The sequence below is a fragment of the Chiloscyllium plagiosum genome, unplaced genomic scaffold (genome assembly GCF_037043375.1).
Source record: "Chiloscyllium plagiosum isolate Xiang-an unplaced genomic scaffold, Cpla_swu_hap1 HiC_scaffold_35, whole genome shotgun sequence".
Lineage (NCBI taxonomy): Eukaryota > Metazoa > Chordata > Chondrichthyes > Orectolobiformes > Hemiscylliidae > Chiloscyllium > Chiloscyllium plagiosum.
Genome location: NW_028270173.1, coordinates 53,233,419 through 53,249,437, shown reverse-complemented (window position 1 = coordinate 53,249,437; position 16,019 = coordinate 53,233,419). Strand labels below are relative to the sequence as shown.

At 49.5% G+C, this 16,019-nt stretch overlaps 2 protein-coding genes across 5 annotated transcripts in view; both read left to right on the top strand.

Annotated features, from left to right (window-relative positions):
• The window catches only part of LOC148140900 (class I histocompatibility antigen, F10 alpha chain-like), a 413,938-nt gene that overhangs the window by 345,245 nt on the left and 52,674 nt on the right, over positions 1 to 16,019 (top strand). The window lies entirely within an intron of this gene.
• The window catches only part of LOC148140902 (class I histocompatibility antigen, F10 alpha chain-like), a 68,303-nt gene that overhangs the window by 37,919 nt on the left and 14,365 nt on the right, over positions 1 to 16,019 (top strand). For all 4 annotated transcript variants that reach the window (XM_087979683.1, XM_087979682.1, XM_087979681.1 and 1 more), the window contains exon 2: positions 14,856 to 15,116. In XM_087979683.1, coding sequence (XP_087835809.1) covers positions 14,856 to 15,116 — 261 coding nt within the window. The remainder of the gene's footprint in view (positions 1 to 14,855; positions 15,117 to 16,019) is intronic.

The window sequence follows — 16,019 nt, the reverse complement described above, 5'->3', positions numbered from 1 at the left end:
AGGTCAGTGACATACTCAGTGTGTCCCAGGTTACTGTTCCAGGTCAGTGATATACCCGGTGTGTCCCAGTTTACTGTTCTAGGTCAGTGATATAGACGGTGTGTCCCAGGTTACTGTTCCAGGTCAGTGCCATACTCGTTGAGTCCCCGGTTACTGTTCCAGGTCAGTGACATACCCGGTGTGTACAGGTTACTGTTCCAGGTCAGTGACATACTCGGAGTGTCCCAGGTTCCTGTTCCAGGTCAGTGATATACTCGGTCTGTCCCATGTTACTGTTCCAGGTCAGTGATATACTCGGTGTGTCCCACGTTACTGTTCCAGGTCAGTGACATACTCAGTGTGTCCCAGGTTACTGTTGGAGGTCACTGATATACTCGGTATGTCCCAGGTTCCTGTTCCAGGTCAGTGACATACTCAGTGTGTCCCAGGTTCCTGTTCCGGGTCAGTGATATACTCGGTGTTTCCCAGGTTACTGTGCCAGGATAGTGATATACCCGGTGTGTCCCAGGTTACTGTTCCAGGTCAGTGACATACTCGTTGAGTCCCCGGTTACAGTTCCAGATCAGTGACATACCCGGTGTGTACAGGTTACTGTTCCAGGTCAGTGACATACTCGGTGTGTTCCAGGTAACTGTTCCTGGTTAGTGACATACACGGTGTGTCCCAGGTCACTGTTCCAGGTCAGTGATACACTCGGTGTATCCCAGGTTACTGTTGCAGGTCACTCATATTCTCGGTATGTCCCAGGTTCCTGTTCCAGGTCAGTGACATTCTCGGTGTGTCCCAGGTTCCTGTTCCAGGTCAGTGATATACTCGGTGTGTCCCATGTTACTGTTCCAGGTCAGTGATATACTCGGTGAGTCCCATGTTACTGTTCCAGGTCAGTGACATACTCGGTGTGTCCCAGGTTACTGTTCCAGGTCAGTGAGATACTCGGTATGTCCCAGGTTCCTGTTCCAGGTCAGTGACATACTCAGTGTGTCCCAGGTTCCTGTTCCAGGTCAGTGAGATACTCGGTGTGTCCCAGGTTACTGTTCTAGGTCAGTGACATAGTCGGTGTGTCCCAGGTTACTGTGCCAGGATAGTGATATACTCGGTGTGTCCCAGGTTACTGTTCCAGGTCAGTGATATACCCGGTGTGTCCCAGGTTACTGTTCCAGGTCAGTGACATACTCGGAATGTCCCAGGTTACTGTTCCAGGTCAGTGATATACCCGGTGTGTCCCAGGTTCCTGTTCTAGGTCAGTGATATACTCGGTGTGTCCCAGGTTACTGTTCCAGGTCAGTGACATACTCGGAATGTCCCAGGTTACTGTTCCAGGTCAGTGACATACCCGGTCAGTCCCAGGTTACTGTTCCAGGTCAGTGATATACTCGGTGTGTTCCAGGTTACTGTTCGAGGTCAGTGATATACCTGGTGTGTCCTAGGTTACTGTTCTAGGTCAATGACATACGCGGAGTTTCCCAGGTTACTGTTCCAGGTCAGTGATATACTCGGTGTGTACAGGTTACTGTTCCAGGTCAGTGACATACTCGGTGTGTCCCAGGTTCCTGTTCCAGGTCAGTGATATACCCGGTGTGTCCGAGGTTACTGTTCTAGGTCAATGACATACGCGGAGTTTCCCAGGTTACTGTTCCAGGTCAGTGATATACTCGGTGTGTCCCAGGTTCCTGTTCTAGGTCAGTGACATACTCAGTGTGTCCCAGGTTACTGTTCCAGGTCAGTGATATACCCGGTGTGTCCCAGTTTACTGTTCTAGGTCAGTGATATAGACGGCGTGTCCCAGGTTACTGTTCCAGGTCAGTGACATACTCGTTGAGTCCCCGGTTACTGTTCCAGGTCAGTGACATACTCGGTGTGTACAGGTTACTGTTCCAGGTCAGTGACATACTCGGTGTGTCCCAGGTTCCTGTTCCAGGTCAGTGATATACTCGGTGTGTCCCATGTTACTGTTCCAGGTCAGTGATATACTCGGTGTGTCCCACGTTACTGTTCCAGGTCAGTGACATACTCAGTGTGTCCCAGGTTACTGTTGGAGGTCACTGATATACTCGGTATGTCCCAGGTTCCTGTTCCAGGTCAGTGACATACTCAGTGTGTCCCAGGTTCCTGTTCCGGTTCAGTGATATACTCGGTGTGTCCCAGGTTACTGTTCTAGGTCAGTGACATACTCGGTGTGTCCCAGGTTACTGTGCCAGGATAGTGATATACCCGGTGTGTCCCAGGTTACTGTTCCAGGTCAGTGACATACTCGGAATGTCCCAGGTTACTGTTCCAGGTCAGTGATATACCCGGTGTGTCCCAGGTTCCTGTTCTAGGTCAGTGATATACTCGGTGTGTCCCAGGTTACTGTTCCAGGTCAGTGACATACTCGGATTGTCCCAGGTTACTGTTCCAGGTCAGTGACATACCCGGTAAGTCCCAGGTTACTGTTCCAGGTCAGTGATATACTCGGTGTGTTCCAGGTTACTGTTCCAGGTCAGTGATATACCCGGTGTGTCCTAGGTTACTGTTCTAGGTCAATGACATACGCGGAGTTTCCCAGGTTACTGTTCCAGGTCAGTGATATACTCGGTGTGTACAGGTTACTGTTCCAGGTCAGTGACATACTCGGTGTGTCCCAGGTTCCTGTTCCAGGTCAGTGATATACTCGGTGTGTCCCATGTTACTGTTCCAGGTCAGTGATATACTCGGTGTGTTCCACGTTACTGTTCCAGGTCAGTGACATACTCAGTGTGTCCCAGGTTACTGTTGGAGGTCACTGATATACTCGGTATGTCCCAGGTTCCTGTTCCAGGTCAGTGACATACTCAGTGTGTCCCAGGTTACTGTTGGAGGTCACTGATATACTCGGTATGTCCCAGGTTCCTGTTCCAGGTCAGTGATATACTCGGTGTGTCCCAGGTTACTGTTCTAGGTCAGTGACATACTCAGTGTGTCCCAGGTTACTGTGCCAGGATAGTGATATACCCAGTGTGTCCCAGGTTACTGTTCCAGGTCAGTGACATACTCGGAATGTCCCAGGTTGCTGTTCCAGGTCAGTGATACACTCGGTGTGTCCCAGGTTACTGTTCCAGGTCAGTGATATACCCGGTGTGTCCCAGGTTACTGTTCCAGGTCAGTGACATACTCGGAATGTCCCAGGTTACTGTTCCAGGTCAGTGATATACTCGGTGTGTCCCAGGTTACTGTTCCAGGTCAGTGATATACTCGGTGTGTCCCAGGTTACTGTTCCAGGTCAGTGATATACCCGGTGTGTCCCAGGTTCCTGTTCTCGGCCAGTGATATACTCGGTGTGTCCCAGGTTACTGTTCCAGGTCAGTGACATACTCGGAATGTCCCAGGTTGCTGTTCCAGGTCAGTGACATACCCGGTGAGTCCCAGGTTACTGTTCCAGGTCAGTGATATACTCGGTGTGTTCTAGGTTCCTGTTCCAGGTCAGTGATATACCCGGTGTGTCCTAGGTTACTGTTCTAGGTCAATGACATACGCGGAGTTTCCCAGGTTACTGTTCCAGGTCAGTGATATACTCGGTGTGTCCCAGGTTACTGTTCCAGGTCAGTGACATACTCGGTGTGTCCCAGGTTACTGTTCCAGGTCAGTGATATACCCGGTGTGTCCCAGTTTACTGTTCTAGGTCAGTGATATAGACGGTGTGTCCCAGGTTACTGTTCCAGGTCAGTGATATACTCGGTGTGTACAGGTTACTGTTCCAGGTCAGTGACATACTCGGTGTGTCCCAGGTTCCTGTTCCAGGTCAGTGATATACTCGGTGTGTCCCATGTTACTGTTCCAGGTCAGTGATATACTCGGTGTGTTCCACGTTACTGTTCCAGGTCAGTGACATACTCAGTGTGTCCCAGGTTACTGTTGGAGGTCACTGATATACTCGGTATGTCCCAGGTTCCTGTTCCAGGTCAGTGACATACTCAGTGTGTCCCAGGTTACTGTTGGAGGTCACTGATATACTCGGTATGTCCCAGGTTCCTGTTCCAGGTCAGTGATATACTCGGTGTGTCCCAGGTTACTGTTCTAGGTCAGTGACATACTCAGTGTGTCCCAGGTTACTGTGCCAGGATAGTGATATACCCGGTGTGTCCCAGGTTACTGTTCCAGGTCAGTGACATACTCGGAATGTCCCAGGTTGCTGTTCCAGGTCAGTGATACACTCGGTGTGTCCCAGGTTACTGTTCCAGGTCAGTGATATACCCGGTGTGTCCCAGGTTACTGTTCCAGGTCAGTGACATACTCGGAATGTCCCAGGTTACTGTTCCAGGTCAGTGATATACTCGGTGTGTCCCAGGTTACTGTTCCAGGTCAGTGATATACTCGGTGTGTCCCAGGTTACTGTTCCAGGTCAGTGATATACCCGGTGTGTCCCAGGTTCCTGTTCTCGGCCAGTGATATACTCGGTGTGTCCCAGGTTACTGTTCCAGGTCAGTGACATACTCGGAATGTCCCAGGTTACTGTTCCAGGTCAGTGACATACCCGGTGAGTCCCAGGTTACTGTTCCAGGTCAGTGATATACTCGGTGTGTTCCAGGTTACTGTTCCAGGTCAGTGATATACCCGGTGTGTCCTAGGTTACTGTTCTAGGTCAATGACATACGCGGAGTTTCCCAGGTTACTGTTCCAGGTCAGTGATATACTCGGTGTGTCCCAGGTTACTGTTCCAGGTCAGTGACATACTCGGTGTGTCCCAGGTTACTGTTCCAGGTCATTGATATACCCGGTGTGTCCCAGTTTACTGTTCTAGGTCAGTGATATAGACGGTGTGTCCCAGGTTACTGTTCCAGGTCAGTGACATACTCGTTGTGCCCCCGGTTACTGTTCCAGGTCAGTGACATACTCGGTGTGTCCCAGGTTACTGTTCCAGGTCAGTGATATACTCAGTCTGTCCCAGGTTACTGTTCCAGGTTAGTGACATACTCGGTGTGTTCCAGGTTGCTGTTCCAGGTCAGTGACATACTCGATGTGTTCCAGGTTACTGTTCTAGGTCAGTGATATACCCAGTGTGTCCCAGGTTACTGTTTCAGGTCAGTGATATAATCATTGTGTCCCAGGTTACTGTTCCAGGTCAGTGATATACTCGTTGTGTCCCAGGTTACTATTCCAGGTCAATGATATTCCCGGCGTGTCCCAGGTTACTGTTCCAGGTCTGTGATATACTCGGTGTGTCCCATGTACCTGTTCTAGGTCAGTGACATACTTGGTGTGTCCAAGGTTACTGTTCCAGGTCAGTGACATACTCGGTGTCTCCCAGGTTACTGTTCTAGGTCAGTGATATATCTGGTGTGTCCCAGGTTACTGTTCCCTGTCAGTGATATACTCGGTGTGTCCCAGGCTACTGTTCCAGGTCAGTGACATACTCGGTGTGTCCCAGGTTACTTTGCCAGGTCAGTGATGTACTCGGTGTGTGCCAGGTTACAGTTCAAGGTCAGTGATATACTCGGTGTGTTCCAGGTTCCTGTTCTAGGTCAGTGACATACTCGGTGTGTCCCAGGTTACTGTGCCAGGTCAGTGATATACTTGATGTGTTCCAGGTTACTGTTCCAGGTCAGTGATATACTTGGTGTGTTCCAGGTTACTGTTTCAGGTTAGTGACATACCCGGTGTGTCCCAGGTAACTGTTCCAGGTTCGTGACATACCCGGTGTGTCCCAGGTCACTGTTCCAGGTCAGTGATATACTCGGTGTGTTCCAGGTTCCTGTTCTAGGTCAGTGACATACTCGGTGTGTCCCAGGTTACTGTGCCAGGTCAGTGATATACTTGATGTGTTCCAGGTTACTGTTCCAGGTCAGTGATATACTTGGTGTGTTCCAGGTTACTGTTTCAGGTTAGTGACATACCCGGTGTGTCCCAGGTAACTGTTCCAGGTTCGTGACATACCCGGTGTGTCCCAGGTCACTGTTCCAGGTCAGTGATACACTCGGTGTGTCCCAGGTTACTGTTGCAGGTCACTCATGTACTCGGTATGTCCCAGGTTCCTGTTCCAGGTCAGTGACATTCTCGGTGTGTCCCCGGTTACTGTTCCAGGTCAGTGACATACCCGGTGTGTACAGGTTACTGTTCCAGGTCAGTGACATACTCGGTGTGTCCCAGGTTCCTGTTCCAGGTCAGTGATATACTCGGTGTGTCCCATGTTACTGTTCCAGGTCAGTGATATACTCGGTGTGTCCCACGTTACTGTTCCAGGTCAGTGACTTACTCAGTGTGTCCCAGGTTACTGTTGGAGGTCACTGATATACTCGGTATGTCCCAGGTTCCTGTTCCAGGTCAGTGACATACTCAGTGTGTCCCAGGTTCCTGTTCCGGGTCAGTGATATACTCGGTGAGTCCCAGGTTACTGTTCTAGGTCAGTGACATACTCGGTGTGTCCCAGGTTACTGTGCCAGGATAGTGATATACCCGGTGTGTCCCAGGTTACTGTTCCAGGTCAGTGACATACTCGTAATGTCTCAGGTTACTGTTCCAGGTCAGTGATATACCCGGTGTGTCCCAGGTTCCTGTTCGAGGTCAGTGATATACTCGGTGTGTCCCAGGTTACTGTTCCAGGTCAGTGACATACTCGGAATGTCCCAGGTTACTGTTCCAGGTCAGTGACATACCCGGTGAGTCCCAGGTTACTGTTCCAGGTCAGTGATATACTCGGTGTGTTCCAGGTTACTGTTCCAGTTCAGTGATATACCCGGTGTGTCCTGGGTTACTGTTCTAGGTCAATGACATACGCGGAGTTTCCAGGTTACTGTTCCGGTTCAGTGATATACTCGGTGTGTCCCAGGTTACTGTTCCAGGTCAGTGAAATACTCGGTGTGTCCCAGGTTACTGTTCCAGGTCAGTGATATACCCGGTGTGTCCCAGTTTACTGTTCTAGGTCAGTGATATAGACGGTGTCTCCCAGGTTACTGTTCCAGGTCAGTGACATACCCGTTGTGCCCCCGGTTACTGTTCCAGGTCAGTGACATACTCGGTGTGTTCCAGGTTACTGTTCTAGGTCAGTGATATACTCAGTGTGTCCCAGGTTACTGTTTCAGGTCAGTGATATAATCGGTGTGTCGCAGGTTACTGTTCCGGGTCAGTGATATACCCGGTGTGTCCCAGGTTACTGTTCCAGGTCAGTGATATACACGGTGTGTCCCATGTACCTGTTCTAGGTCAGTGACATACTTGGTGTGTCCCAGGTTACTGTTCTAGGTCAGTGATATATCTGGTGTGTCCCAGGTTTCTGTTCCCTGTCAGTGATATACTCGGTGTGTCCCAGGTTACTGTTCCAGGTCAGTGATATACTCGGTGTGTCCCAGGTTACTGTTCCAGGTCAGTGATATACTCGGTGTGTCCCAGGTTACTGTTCCAGGTTAGTGACATACCCGGTGTGTCCCAGGTTACTGTTCCAGGTCACTGTTCCAGGTCAGTGACATACTCGGTGTGTCCCAGGTTACTGTTCCAGGTCAGGGACATACTCGGTGTGTCCCAGGTTACTGTTCCAGGTCAGTGATATACCCGGTGTGTCCCAGGTTACTGTTCCAGGTTAGTGACATACCCGGTGTGTCCCAGGACACTGTTCCAGGTCAGTGATACACTCAATGTGTTCCAGGTTACTGTTCCAGGTCAGTGATATATTCGGTGTGTCCCAGGTTACTGTTCCAGGTTAGTGACATACTCGGTGTGTCTCAGGTTACTGTTCTAGGTCAGTGATAAACCCGGTGTGTACCAGGTTACTGTTTCAGGTCAGTGATATAATCGGTGTGTCCCAGGTTACTGTTCCAGGTCAGTGATATACCCGGTGTGTCCCAGTTTCCTGTTCCAGGTCAGTGATATACTCGGTGTGTCCCAGGTTACTGTTCCAGGTCAGTGATATACCCGGTGTGTCCCAGGTTACTGTTCCAGGCCAGTGAACTACCCGGTGTGTCCCAGGTTCCTGTTCCAGATCAGTGATATACTCGGTGTGTCCCAGGTTACTGTTCCAGGTCAGTGACACACCCGGTGTGTCCCAGGTTACTGTTCCAGATCAGTGACATACTCGGTTGTCCCAGGTTACTGTTCCTGGTCAGTGATATACTCGGTGTGTCCCAGGTTACTGTTCCAGGTCAGTGACATACCCGGTGTGTCCCAGGTAACTGTTCCTGGTTAGTGACATACACGGTGTGTCCCAGGTCACTGTTCCAGGTCAGTGATACACTCGGTGTATCCCAGGTTACTGTTGCAGGTCACTCATATACTCGGTATGTCCCAGGTTCCTGTTCCAGGTCAGTGACATTCTCGGTGTGTTCCAGGTTCCAGTTCCAGGTCAGTGATATACTCGGTGTGTCCCATGTTACTGTTCCAGGTCAGTGATATACTCGGTGAGTCCCATGTTACTGTTCCAGGTCAGTGACATACTCAGTGTGTCCCAGGTTACTGTTGCAGGTCACTGATATACTCGGTATGTCCCAGGTTCCTGTTCCAGGTCAGTGACATACTCAGTGTGTCCCAGGTTCCTGTTCCAGGTCAGTGATATACTCGGTGTGTCCCAGGTTACTGTTCTAGGTCAGTGACATAGTCGGTGTGTCCCAGGTTACTGTGCCAGGATAGTGATATACCCGGTGTGTCCCAGGTTACTGTTCCAGGTCAGTGACATACTCGGAATGTCCCAGGTTACTGTTCCAGGTCAGTGATATACCCGGTGTGTCCCAGGTTCCTGTTCTAGGTCAGTGATATACTCGGTGTGTCCCAGGTTACTGTTCCAGGTCAGTGACATACTCGGAATGTCCCAGGTTACTGTTCCAGGTCAGTGACATACCCGGTCAGTCCCAGGTTACTGTTCCAGGTCAGTGATATACTCGGTGTGTTCCAGGTTACTGTTCGAGGTCAGTGATATACCTGGTGTGTCCTAGGTTACTGTTCTAGGTCAATGACATACGCGGAGTTTCCCAGGTTACTGTTCCAGGTCAGTGATATACTCGGTGTGTACAGGTTACTGTTCCAGGTCAGTGACATACTTGGTGTGTCCCAGGTTCCTGTTCCAGGTCAGTGATATACCCGGTGTGTCCGAGGTTACTGTTCTAGGTCAATGACATACGCGGAGTTTCCCAGGTTACTGTTCCAGGTCAGTGATATACTCGGTGTGTCCCAGGTTCCTGTTCTAGGTCAGTGACATACTCAGTGTGTCCCAGGTTACTGTTTTAGGTCAGTGATATACCCGGTGTGTCCCAGTTTACTGTTCTAGGTCAGTGATATAGACGGCGTGTCCCAGGTTACTGTTCCAGGTCAGTGACATACTCGTTGAGTCCCCGGTTACTGTTCCAGGTCAGTGACATACCCGGTGTGTACAGGTTACTGTTCCAGGTCAGTGACATACTCGGTGTGTCCCAGGTTCCTGTTCCAGGTCAGTGATATACTCGGTGTGTCCCATGTTACTGTTCCAGGTCAGTGATATACTCGGTGTGTCCCACGTTACTGTTCCAGGTCAGTGACATACTCAGTGTGTCCCAGGTTACTGTTGGAGGTCACTGATATACTCGGTATGTCCCAGGTTCCTGTTCCAGGTCAGTGACATACTCAGTGTGTCCCAGGTTCCTGTTCCGGGTCAGTGATATACTCGGTGTGTCCCAGGTTACTGTTCTAGGTCAGTGACATACTCGGTGTGTCCCAGGTTACTGTGCCAGGATAGTGATATACCCGGTGTGTCCCAGGTTACTGTTCCAGGTCAGTGACATACTCGGAATGTCCCAGGTTACTGTTCCAGGTCAGTGATATACCCGGTGTGTCCCAGGTTCCTGTTCTAGGTCAGTGATATACTCGGTGTGTCCCAGGTTACTGTTCCAGGTCAGTGACATACTCGGATTGTCCCAGGTTACTGTTCCAGGTCAGTGACATACCCGGTAAGTCCCAGGTTACTGTTCCAGGTCAGTGATATACTCGGTGTGTTCCAGGTTACTGTTCCAGGTCAGTGATATACCCGGTGTGTCCTAGGTTACTGTTCTAGGTCAATGACATACGCGGAGTTTCCCAGGTTACTGTTCCAGGTCAGTGATATACTCGGTGTGTACAGGTTACTGTTCCAGGTCAGTGACATACTCGGTGTGTCCCAGGTTCCTGTTCCAGGTCAGTGATATACTCGGTGTGTCCCATGTTACTGTTCCAGGTCAGTGATATACTCGGTGTGTTCCACGTTACTGTTCCAGGTCAGTGACATACTCGGTGTGTCCCAGGTTACTGTTCCAGGTCAGTGATATACCCGGTGTGTCCCAGTTTACTGTTCTAGGTCAGTGATATAGACGGTGTGTCCCAGGTTACTGTTCCAGGTCAGTGACATACTCGTTGTGCCCCCGGTTACTGTTCCAGGTCAGTGACATACTCGGTGTGTCCCAGGTTACTGTTCCAGGTCAGTGATATACTCAGTCTGTCCCAGGTTGCTGTTCCAGGTCAGTGACATACTCGGTGTGTTCCAGGTTACTGTTCTAGGTCAGTGATATACCCAGTGTGTCCCAGGTTACTGTTTCAGGTCAGTGATATAATCATTGTGTCCCAGGTTACTGTTCTAGGTCAGTGATATATCTGGTGTGTCCCAGGTTACTGTTCCCTGTCAGTGATATACTCGGTGTGTCCCAGGCTACTGTTCCAGGTCAGTGACATACTCGGTGTGTCCCAGGTTACTGTGCCAGGTCAGTGATATACTCGGTGTGTGCCAGGTTACAGTTCAAGGTCAGTGATATACTCGGTGTGTTCCAGGTTCCTGTTCTAGGTCAGTGACATACTCGGTGTGTCCCAGGTTACTGTGCCAGGTCAGTGACATACTCGGTGTGTTCCAGGTTACTGTTCCAGGTCAGTGATATACTTGGTGTGTTCCAGGTTACTGTTTCAGGTTAGTGACATACCCGGTGTGTCCCAGGTAACTGTTCCAGGTTCGTGACATACCCGGTGTGTCCCAGATCACTGTTCCAGGTCAGTGATACACTCGGTGTGTCCCAGGTTACTGTTGCAGGTCACTCATGTACTCGGTATGTCCCAGGTTCCTGTTCCAGGTCAGTGACATTCTCGGTGTGTCCCAGGTTCCTGTTCCAGGTCAGTGATATACTCGGTGTGTCCCATGTTACTGTTCCAGGTCAGTGATATACTCGGTGTGTCCCATGTTACTGTTCCAGGTCAGTGACATACTCAGTGTGTCCCAGGTTACTGTTGCAGGTCACTGATATATTCGGTATGTCCCAGGTTCCTGTTCCAGGTCAGTGACATACTCAGTGTGTCCCAGGTTCCTGTTCCAGGTCAGTGATATACTCGGTGTGTCCCATGTTACTGTTCCAAGTCAGTGATATACCCGGTGTGTCCCCGGTTACTGTTCCAGGTCAGTGACATACCCGGTGTGTACAGGTTACTGTTCCAGGTCAGTGACATACTCGGTGTGTCCCAGGTTCCTGTTCCAGGTCAGTGATATACTCGGTGTGTCCCATGTTACTGTTCCAGGTCAGTGATATACTCGGTGTGTCCCACGTTACTGTTCCAGGTCAGTGACTTACTCAGTGTGTCCCAGGTTACTGTTGGAGGTCACTGATATACTCGGTATGTCCCAGGTTCCTGTTCCAGGTCAGTGACATACTCAGTGTGTCCCAGGTTCCTGTTCCGGGTCAGTGATATACTCGGTGAGTCCCAGGTTACTGTTCTAGGTCAGTGACATACTCGGTGTGTCCCAGGTTACTGTTCCAGGTCAGTGACATACCCGGTGAGTCCCAGGTTACTGTTCTAGGTCAGTGATATACTCGGTGTGTCCTGGGTTACTGTTCTAGGTCAGTGATATACTCGGTGTGTCCCAGCTTACTGTTCCAGGTCAGTGACATACTCGGAATGTCCCAGGTTACTGTTCCAGGTCAGTGACATACCCGGTGAGTCCCAGGTTACTGTTCCAGGTCAGTGATATACTCGGTGTGTTCCAGGTTACTGTTCCAGTTCAGTGATATACCCGGTGTGTCCTGGGTTACTGTTCTAGGTCAATGACATACGCGGAGTTTCCAGGTTACTGTTCCAGGTCAGTGATATACTCGGTGTGTCCCAGGTTACTGTTCCAGGTCAGTGAAATACTCGGTGTGTCCCAGGTTACTGTTCCAGGTCAGTGATATACCCGGTGTGTCCCAGTTTACTGTTCTAGGTCAGTGATATAGACGGTGTCTCCCAGGTTACTGTTCCAGGTCAGTGACATACCCGTTGTGCCCCCGGTTACTGTTCCAGGTCAGTGACATACTCGGTGTGTCCCAGGTTACTGTTCCAGGTCAGTGATATACTCGGTGTGTCCCAGGTTACTGTTCCAGGTTAGTGACATACTCGGTGTGTTCCAGGTTACTGTTCTAGGTCAGTGATATACTCGGTGTGTCCCAGGTTACTGTTTCAGGTCAGTGATATAATCGGTGTGTCGCAGGTTACTGTTCCGGGTCAGTGATATACCCGGTGTGTCCCAGGTTACTGTTCCAGGTCAGTGATATACACGGTGTGTCCAATGTACCTGTTCTAGGTCAGTGACATACTTGGTGTGTCCCAGGTTACTGTTCTAGGTCAGTGATATATCTGGTGTGTCCCAGGTTACTGTTCCCTGTCAGTGATATACTCGGTGTGTCCCAGGTTACTGTTCCAGGTCAGTGATATACTCGGTGTGTCCCAGGTTACTGTTCCAGGTCAGTGACATACTCGGTGTGTCCCAGGTTACTGTTCCAGGTCAGTGATATACTCGGTGTGTCCCAGGTTACTGTTCCAGGTTAGTGACATACCCGGTGTGTCCCAGGTTACTGTTCCAGGTCAGTGACATACTCGGTGTGTCCCAGGTTACTGTTCCAGGTCAGGGACATACTCGGTGTGTCCCAGGTTACTGTTCCAGGTCAGTGATATACCCGGTGTGTCCCAGGTTACTGTTCCAGGTTAGTGACATACCCGGTGTGTCCCAGGACACTGTTCCAGGTCAGTGATACACTCAATGTGTTCCAGGTTACTGTTCCAGGTCAGTGATATATTCGGTGTGTCCCAGGTTACTGTTCCAGGTTAGTGACATACTCGGTGTGTCTCAGGTTACTGTTCTAGGTCAGTGATATACCCGGTGTGTCCCAGGTTACTGTTTCAGGTCAGTGATATAATCGGTGTGTCCCAGGTTACTGTTCCCAGGTTACTGTTCCAGGTCAGTGACATACTCGGTGTGTCCCAGGTTACTGTTCCAGGTCAGTGATATACTCAGTCTGTCCCAGGTTACTGTTCCAGATCAGTGACATACTCGTTGTGTCCCAGGTTACTGTTCCAGGTCAGTGACATACTCAGTGTGTCCCAGGTTACTGTTCCTGGTCAGTGATATACCCGGTGTGCCCCAGGTTACTGTTCCAGGTCAGTGATATGCTCGGTGTGTCCCAGGTTACTGTTCCTGGTCAGTGATATACCCGGTGTGCCCCAGGTTACTGTTCCAGGTCAGTGATATGCTCGGTGTGTCCCAGGTTACTGTTCCTGGTCAGTGATATACCCGGTGTGCCCCAGGTTACTGTTCCAGGTCAGTGATATGCTCGGTGTGTCCCAGGTTACTGTTCCTGGTCAGTGATATACTCGGTGTGTCCCAGGTTACTGTTCCAGGTCAGTGACCTACCCGGTGTGTCCCAGGTTACTGTTTTAGGTCAGTGACATACTCGGTGTGTCCCAGGTTACTGTTCCAGGTCAGTGATATACTCGGTGTGTCCCAGGTTCCTGTTTCAGGTCAGTGATGTACTCGTTGTGTCCCAGGTTACTGTTCCAGGTTAGTGATATACCTGGTGTGTCCCAGCTTCCTGTTCCAGGTCAGTGATATACTTGTGTGTCCCAGGTTACTGTTCCAGGTCAGTGATATACTCGGTGTGTCCCAGGTTACTGTTCCAGGTCAGTGATATACTCGGTGTGTCCCAGGTTTCTGTTCTAGGTCAGTGATATACTCGGTGTGTCCATGTTACTGTTCCAGGTCAGTGACCTTTTCGGTGTGTCCCAGGTTACTGTTCCAGGTTAGTGACATACTCGGCGTGTCCCAGGTTACTATTCCAGGTCAGTGACCTACCCGGTGTGTCCCAGGTTACTGTTCCAGGTCAGTGATATACCCGGTGTGTCCCAGGTTACTGTTCCAGGTCAGTGACCTACCCGGTGTGTCCCAGGTTACTGTTCCAGGTCAGTGATATACTCGGTGTGTCCCAGGTTACTGTTCCAGGTTAGTGACATACCCGGTGTGTCCCAGGTTACTGTTCCAGGTCAGTGATATACTCGGAGTGTCCCAGGTTACTGTTCCAGGTCAGTGATATACTCGGTGTGTCCCAGGTTACTGTTCCAGGTTAGTGACATACCCGGTGTGTCCCAGGTTACTGTTCCAGGTCAGTGATATACTCGGTGTGTCCCAGGTTACTGTTCCAGGTTAGTGACATACTCGGTGTGTCCCAGGTTACTGTTCCTGGTTAGTGATCGTCTGTTGAACAATCCAATCCCTGGATTGTATCCCAGCCTCTCCCCTGTGTCTACACTGACTCCATCAAGTATCTGAGTGAGTCTGATTCTGTGTTTACTCCCTGTTCTGAGAGGCTACAGCAGCTAATTCTGTCCCAGTTGTATCTGATTCTGTTTATTATATCAGACAGGATTCTGATAGTGTGATAAAGTACTGAATTATTGAAGATTGTCGCTATTTGGATGCGGCCTCCCTTTTCCCTAATGTTTATTTGCCTGTTCCTGAAGTGTGCCTTCCAGACATTAACATGTTTAAAGTGGTTTTCATGATAGTCTCTGACATCAGTGATTTTCCTGAGTTTTGTGGTGGTGTTCTTATGGTCAGTGCAGGCTGTTGTTGTGATGTTGTTTCTGACGGTGATTAGTAATCAGCTCCTTTCTTTGATTTACAGCTACTAATGACCTTACTGTGATTTACACAATTGTTTCTGGAATTAATGATTTTCCTGAAGCTACAAGCACTGCAATGGTCAATGGAGTTACAATAAGTTATCGTGACAGCAAAACCCATCGATGCATCCCCAGGCAGCAGTTCATCAAAAAATATTTTGACATGAAATTCTGGGATTACATCACAGACCTTGTGATCGAGCATACAGAAATGGCAAACAAAACTCTGAATGTGATAACGAAGAGGACAAACCAGACATCAGGTAAGAACAGGCGTGTCAGAAATTCCCTGTTTGTTGTCCCTTTTCATCACAAACCCTAATCCATTCCCCAGCACTGACTGCTGGGCTCCAGGGCTGGGTAAGATATGTCTTTGTTCTTCTCCTGTTTCCTTGAACCTTTTTTCCATCACCTGCTCAGCCCTGACATTTACCCCACTCCTCACATCCTTGGGTATTGAAGAATGGGAGCCATTGGGAGCTTACGGAAGCACCAAACTGTTTTACGTACTTTCAGCAAAATTTCTTGGCCTTTGTGCTCCGTTCCTGTATTTAAAACACTCATTGAAAGCTTAGGTTTCAGTTTGACTCACTTTATCACCACAGCCGACTCAGACAGTGACACAACTTCATAGAAACATTGAAGGTAGGTGCAGGGATAGGCCATTTGTCCCTTTGAGCCTCCAGCACCATTCAATATGATCATAGATCATCATGCAATCTCAGTGTCCCATTCCTGTTATTTATCCTGCATTGTGTGATAAATATTTTCTCATTTTGATTTAAACAAATCAGATTTACAAATGCCACAGGGACATGTAATAGGACAGCAAATTATTGCACATACTGGAAACCTGAAATATAAATTCAAAATTCTGGAAATCCCCAGCAGGTCAAGCAGTATCTGTAATGAGAAAAAGAGAGTCAAAGCTTCAGGTTCAAGATCTGCACCAATCCTGAAGAAGGGTCTTGCTTCTCACTGCACAGATACTGAGAGACTTGCTGAGCATTGTCAACACTTGCCATTTTCTCCTGGAGCAAAAAAACCTCTTTGTCCATCCTGCAAAAAGCCATCAGAGCTCCTCATTCTCCAACAGCAAGAAACCCAGAGGCAGCTGCTTGGGGTCTCGTTTAGCACAACTTTAAATTTTAATTTTATATCATGTT